This window comes from Sinocyclocheilus grahami, unplaced genomic scaffold (genome assembly GCF_001515645.1).
Source record: "Sinocyclocheilus grahami isolate Dianchi unplaced genomic scaffold, SAMN03320097.WGS_v1.1 scaffold2049.1, whole genome shotgun sequence".
In the NCBI taxonomy this organism is placed as follows: domain Eukaryota; kingdom Metazoa; phylum Chordata; class Actinopteri; order Cypriniformes; family Cyprinidae; genus Sinocyclocheilus; species Sinocyclocheilus grahami.
Genome location: NW_015507228.1, coordinates 30,574 through 37,892, shown reverse-complemented (window position 1 = coordinate 37,892; position 7,319 = coordinate 30,574). Strand labels below are relative to the sequence as shown.

Below are 7,319 nucleotides of genomic sequence, written 5' to 3'. Positions count from 1 at the left end.
GGTGGGGAGTGCACAATGTAAACATGAAACATATGCCATTACCTATATTGTACTGTGGTACAGTTATGGAGGCCCTTCATAATGCAGAGGTCAGCTGCCTGCTCTACCAATAGTTAGCAATGGCACTATAGTGTGCAGTGTTTAATAAACAGCTGTTTTTCTAAATTCTGCTGAGGTGAAATTCAGTGCAGTCCCGTATCGTGGCCTCTGTATCGTGATACGTATCGTATCGTGACTTTGCTGGTGATACACAGCCCTAGTCTCTATAGTCTGGATGTGGGCTTTAAGGAGAGTCTTGTGCATCACAGAACCCACTGGACGTATTAATGTGATTATGTAAGGAATCATTTAGTTGAAAAATGCACCCTGACTGGAGTTCTTCAGATACTGTGTCACTCTGAAGTGGTTTATTTTGCGCTCATGTCCAGCTGATTATTATTGCTGCTACTGCAGTGGCTTTTCTGAGCAGTTTTCAGTGTCAGAGTCCACTTATTGATTTCTGTTAGATAAGATGCCAGCAGCACTAATTTTGTTAATATTGTTTAACAGCTACAACAGTATAACAATAATTGTTATACTGTTATAGTATTTATTAATATTTTGAATTCGTGTATCTTTTATATTTTACATTTTCGTTTTAATTTAATTTTTAATTTTATTTATTTATTTTTTGCGGGTTGCACTATTTACTTAAAATGGTGAAAAAAGTAAAATATTTTAAATACTATTATAGTTTATATTAATATTTTGAATTGACTTCTATTTCTATATCAATTTTCATTATAATTTAGTTTGTTATTATTAGTTTATTATTATTATTCTTTAGCTTTAATGTATTTTTATTGTAGTTTTAGCAATTTTAGTACTTTAACTTATATATTTTAGTTATTTACCAAGGCTTAGTTTTTTCCATCTAATATTTGTATTTTAATATTTTTTTAATGAACAGTTACAACACATTTGTTTTTGTTGTTTGTTATTATTTTTTATTTGCATTTAATATTTTTTATTTTAGTTATGTTTTAGTAAGTTTAGTACTTTAAATTAAACTTATTTCAGTTAGTTGCCAAGGCAATATTAATCAAATATGCTTTATTTTTTCATCTAATATTTATATTTTATTTCAGTTTTATTTGAATGAATGTAAGTGCTTTCTTAATAGTTTTAGTTTTTGTAAACACTGACCACCAGCAGTTATTATAAGTTTGGCCCAAAGGTCTTATTCTGTAATGAAGGTTCACCAGGCAATGAAAACGGTAGCTTTTGTTATTATGGTATTTCAGTAAAGGTCAAAGTAAATAATGCAAAGCGATTGGGAAAGGATTATAAATGACAATCACATGGTAACACTTTATTTTAATGACCTATTCCTACTATTAACTAGTTACTTCCTAGCATGCATATTACTAGAAGACTGGCTGTTTATTAGTCCTTATAAAGCACATATCAATGCCTCATTCTGCAAGACTATATTTAAGATCCTTCAACTCGACCCAACACCTAAACTTCACAACTACCTTACTAACTATTAATAAACAGCAAATTGGGAGTTTGTTCAGGAAAAACTCTTAGTTAATAGTGAATAAAGCAATAAGCCCCAAGAAGCTGTGGTTTACAGTGAATTTATAACAGCTAATGGGCGTTGTTAAAAGCTAAACCCCCTTAGCTGTTATAAATTCCCTGTAAACCACGGCTTCACGGGGATTATTGCTGTTATAAAACGGTTATTCCATATACGTAGTTAGGTTTCACAAAATAAAACGGAGCAAATAAAGTGTAATGATAATAATAAAAACAGTATTCTTCCACAGAAGTAAACAAAGGTGTGTGTTTGTAGAGTAATTTACAACAGCTTAGAACGCGGCTCAGCCAATCAGAATCAAGCACCGGAACTCTCCGGTTTATAACAGGTGTTCCCTAATCTAAAGGGTTACCAATCACATTTATTCCTACATGGGCTGAATGAAAGCCAAGAAACGGTGATCCCTCTGCAGGGAAAATTAGAATTAAGAAGTGTTTGCTTGACACGGATTCACAAGCTTAAATGAGTTGATGTAATTTTGACATTTATTTTCTCAGCTGTTTGATGGTCACTTCGACACCAACATTGGTGCCAAAGTAGAAAGTAAGAGCTATGAGAACATCGCGGAGAGGATTGGATGCCAACCGGAGGAAATCATGTTCTTAACCGACCTCGCACGAGGTGCGTGCATGCTTTTTAGGGATGCACCGATATGGTGGCCGATATATCGTGCATCCCTAATGCTTTTCATTGATAATACGTGCTTGTGCCACAATCACATGAGGGACCCTGACTGTGCAGTGTGATCATTCATCTTCACGAGCATCTCTCTTACAGAGGCAAAGGCAGCAGAGGATGCTGGGGTGAACGTGGCTGTCGTCGTTAGACCTGGAAACACGGAGTTAACCGGAGAAGAAAGGAGCCGTTATAGAGTCATCACATCTTTCAACCAGTTAAAACTGAGCGGAAACGTTTGACAGCGCAGAACTGGGATTACAGCATCGGATCATGTGAAAAACCAGCGGTTATTATGTGTTGTTATTCCACTGGACTGAAACGCCAAGCCTCCCAGGTGCTTGTTTTTTACACTGAAACCCATCTTTGAATTATCATACACTTGCAGTCTCTCTGAATGTTTTCTATGCGGTGTTAATGTGTAGCATATGACATATTTATGCCAAGATACTTCTGTCTTTATTCCCCACCTGTGCGGTGATATAAAATATGATAACCTGCCAACTAGACACAGGTTTAGTGTGATTGTACCTCATGTCAGTCTTATAAACGTCAGTATCAAATGTTGTTGTAAAATTTTATTCCAAACGGACGCATCGAACAAATCACATTTGCAACATTTAGACACACCAGCACCCGAAAACAGATGTCTGTTTTAGTTACAAAATACAGAATTATGACCAATGTCAGAGATGTTTTACAATATATAACGTCAAGTAGAAAATGCTGCATAAGCTTCTTTTAAGGCTCAGAATGAAACGCGGTTACATGAATACAAAACATCTGTGATTCTATTTCACATGGAATTTCTTTTTGACATTAAAGTGATATTTCACTTAAAAATGAAAAAATCTGTCCTCATTTACACACCGTCATGTTGTTCCAAACCTGTGTGAGTTTCTTTCTTCTGCTGAACACAAAAGAAGATATTTTGCAGAATGTTGGTAACCAAACAGTTGACGGTAGCCATCGACTTCCATAGTATTTTTTTTCCATTCTATGGAAGTCAATGGCTACCAGCACCTGGCTCTTCAAAATCTTCTTGAAAATATATTTAACAAAAGAAACTACAGGTTTGGAACAACTTGAGGGTGAGTAAATGATGACAACATTTTTATTTTTAGGTGAACTGTCCCTTTAAAGGCAGTTTTTCAAACCCGTATGCTGCATGAAGATTGGTGTGACCAAAACGGTTCGTAAATAATACGAGAATTTTAATTTAAAAGGATAGTTCACCCAAAAAGGAAAATTACCCCATGAGTTGAGGCACTTTTTATTACGGATGGATGCACTTCATTGGACTTCTTTTGGACTATTGACAAAAAACACCCATTCACTGCCATTATAAAGCTTGGAAGAGCCAGTGTATATATATATTTTTTAATATAACTCCGATTGTATTCGTCTGAAAGAAGAAAATCGTATACACCCAGGGTGGCTTGAGGGTGAGTAAATGATCATTTAAATGGTAATTTTCATTTTTGGGTGAACTATCCCTTTAATTCAAGTGGTGAGGTTTGTAGTGTCTTCTGCAACAAGAAAGCATAGTCCTAATGTCTCTGAAGGATTGTCTTGCCAAAAACCGTTCCTGTATTCAGATCTTCCCCTTGAAGGTGTCCTTGTCACGTCACTCATCTGACACGCAAACATGGAGCACATCACAGTACATCGTTGTGCATTTCATGATCTTTTGCCAAAGCCGATCTACACATCCAGAAGACATACTCGTCCGAAGGGCTTTCTAGAGAGATTACATGCAGGACTGAGAACTGAAGTACGAGAGTCCACAGATACTGCAGAGTGAGACTAGAGCTGGTCAGACTGGTACTCGGAGACCTCGGAGTAGCTTTCAGACAGGCTGAGTGGAGGCTCCTGCTCGTCGCTGCAGACGATCTTGAAGTGGTAGTGGCGAAACTCAAAGGTGAATGTGCCCAGGTACGTCAGGAAGAACATGACCAGTGCCCACTGAGCACGGGCCGCATGCATGTGCAGCCGCTGAGCCATCAGAGCGAAGTCTGCCGTCTACCGTCAAGGCTGAAATATGGAAAACCAATCAAAGCAGAAGAAGATTTCCAAAGAACAAGCAGGGCTGGGTGATGCATCACATACTGTACATTCACAATGAATTATCTGGCAATATTAAAAACAACGCTGACTACAACAATAACTTAAACCAGCCTGAGGTGCTTAGCTTGTTTGTTTAGATCGTTTTAGAGGGGTTTTCGGTGTCTGCTAAGAGACAAGATGGCTGATTATTACCAACAGGATACCAACTAAACCAGCTTAAGCTGTTTTTTTATCCAGCAGGGTTCTCATAAGCTCACGGATATTCTTGCATGGCTTTTTATATAAATTAAAATGTGTTGCTAAAAGTAAAGGTAATTATTGCTTTCTTTGTATTGTTTACATTGCCTTTGTATGGAAGGCCGTTTCCACCAATGAACAAAAAATTTCTCAGAATTGTGATTTAAACCTGCAACTGTAAGAAAATAGTATTTTTTTTCCCCCTCTGAATTGGACTTTATAACTCGCAAATGCGAAAAAAGTCAGAATTGTGAGATGTAAACTTGCAATTGTGAGAAAAAAGCCAGAATTTCGAGTTTATTTAATTGCAAGTTCATACCGCGCAGTTCTAAAAAAAAAAAAAAAAGTTAATTTAATGGTTTTATTAAGTGGCGGAAACGGGCTTCCATACCTTTGTGAGAAACAAGTACACTTAAGCATTTTATTTATTTTTAAGAGTACTTGTTACAGAAATAATATATTTTAAAATAACTCTTAAGTGCAAGCTGGATGTAATGTTTTCAGACACTTAATTACATGTTAATTGCTATTAAGTGAAAATGTATTTATAGTTCAAATTTAGCACATAAGTACATCTTTATATGTAATTTCATAATTACCTCTATTGGCTTTAAAATATTATAAAAGTTAAAGTGAACTGCCGAATGTACATTGTACACATTTATGGAAAACTAAAATATTTTAATGACATTTTTTACTTGAATGTCATATTTAAATATATTTGTAATGCATATTTACTACACATGCTACACTTTTGTGGTGATCAAGTTGCAATTTAGTACTTTTAAAATATGTGAATTTTTAATGTCATTTTGAATAACACACTACAGTTCAAATTATAATCAAGTACTTCACATGAGCTTTAGTATGTTAGTCAACACCAACATTAGTGAACTACTTTAAAGCATGGCAAAAGATTATTAATAATGATTTAAAATGTACTTTAAAGTAAAATGTTTAATTTGACATTATTAGAAAGTACTCTTTTAAAGTGTTTTTATAAACGTAGGTTACACTTTAAGGTGTCTTGTTACAATAGGATTAGGGTTAGGATTCGGGTTTGGTGTGGGGTTCAGTTGCAAGAACTATTATGCATAATTTACTGTTGTTATTATTATAGTAAGTACATGGTAGTCTAAGTTAATACATATTTTATATATGTATATGTGAAAGAACATTTTTGGCAAAAATATAATGTTTAGGTTAAAAGTACTTAAAGTACACTTATTTTTCGCAAGGGTTGTGTATACAAAATGGAAATTATTTTTTATGCTGCTTTGTTCAAATGGTGAAACGCCTTTTTCTGAATTTTTAATGTTATAATTTTTCAGTGGGTTTTGTTTGAAAGAACATATTTAGATATTTCAGAGCAAGATACATAATGCACATCATCAGAAATCGAGATATTCTGGTGTTATCACCCAGCCCTATAAAAATACTAGAGTTCATCCTCACGATAAGCATCTTTTTCTGCACAGTCAACAAATGCAGTGCTCGCATATATTGTTTTAGTTAAGTGAGCTTACGATGGAAGGAAGAAGGATACAAAGCAGCATGCAGGAAGTCACCGCCCCAGACAACAGGAAGCGAGGGATACCTGCTCGCCTGCCTTCATTCCGCAGGTTGACCTTTAGGGTCATGAAAGACTGGACCCAGCAGAATAGTGTTGCTATAGGCCAAAGGTCATGGACGTGCCAATATTATGCAGCTCCTCGTCGTTGGACAGCTAGATCAATAAGTATGTTAACAAAACAAATTAGGTGTTAAGGTGAAAATAGAATTTAAAATTTTCAATATTTTTCTGTCAATATGTTACAAAAAAGCCTAAATAAGTGGTTCAATGTTATGTTTGCGAAATAAATAAATGCATACCTGGAAATTCACAACTAAAGTCATACCAAAGCAGGCAAGAGACAAAGCCACCAGACTGCCGATGTTGAGCCAGGGTTTATGCACTCTCGGCTTCAGCTGCAGATACCGCAGCACTCCCAGAATAAAGCCTGGGGCCCAAGAGACCATGAACATTTCTACATTCGTTTCTGCTGCCATTTACAGAAATGGCTCACCCAAAAATGAGAATTTGCTTAAAATGTGCTCATCCTCAGGCCATCCAAGATTAGGATGAGTTTGTTTCTTCATCAGATTTGGAGAAATGTAGCATTGCATCAGTGTCTCAGCAATGGATGCTCTGCAGTGAATGGGTGCCGTCAGATTGAGAGACCAAACAGCTGATAAACACAACACAATAATCCACACCACTCCAGTCCATCAGTTAATGTCTGGTGAAATGAAAAGCTGTGTGTTTGTAGGAAACAAATCCATCAAGATGTTTTAACTTTAAACCGTTGTTACTGGCTAAAATGAGTCCTCTATCCATAATATTGTTTTCTCTAGTGAAAAAGTCAACTGGTCTGAATCAGGAGAGAAATCTGCACAGATCAAGCACCGTTTACAAGCCCAAACAGTCCAAAACCGCTCTAAACAAATATGTGGGTGGATTTTGATGTGAGAGACGACAGAAGATTGCCTTTTTGACTGGAGGAAGAGTTATTATGGATTATGGACTTGTATTTTGGCAAGAAGCAACAGTTTAAAGGAGACATATTATGCACCTTTTTACAATATGTAATATAATGGCGATTTTCCACTGCATGGTACGGGATGGTACGGTTCACTTTTTGGGGGGTTTTCCACTGGGTACAGTACCTGGTACTTTTTTTAGTACCACCTCGGTTGGGGTTCCAAGTGAACCATACCG

General features: G+C 36.1%; 1 protein-coding gene and 1 pseudogene across 1 annotated transcript in view; one reads left to right on the top strand and one right to left on the bottom strand.

Annotated features, from left to right (window-relative positions):
- LOC107573845 (enolase-phosphatase E1-like) overlaps positions 1-2,820 on the top strand; it is a 5,528-nt gene extending 2,708 nt beyond the window's left edge. The window contains exons 3-4 of the mRNA XM_016260293.1: positions 2,080-2,203; positions 2,360-2,820. Coding sequence (XP_016115779.1) covers positions 2,080-2,203; positions 2,360-2,499 — 264 coding nt within the window. The 3' untranslated portion in view covers positions 2,500-2,820. The remainder of the gene's footprint in view (positions 1-2,079; positions 2,204-2,359) is intronic.
- Positions 2,821-3,734: 914 nt separating this feature from the next.
- Positions 3,735-6,586, bottom strand: LOC107573844 (transmembrane protein 150C-like; annotated as a pseudogene).
- Positions 6,587-7,319: the final 733 nt, after the last annotated feature.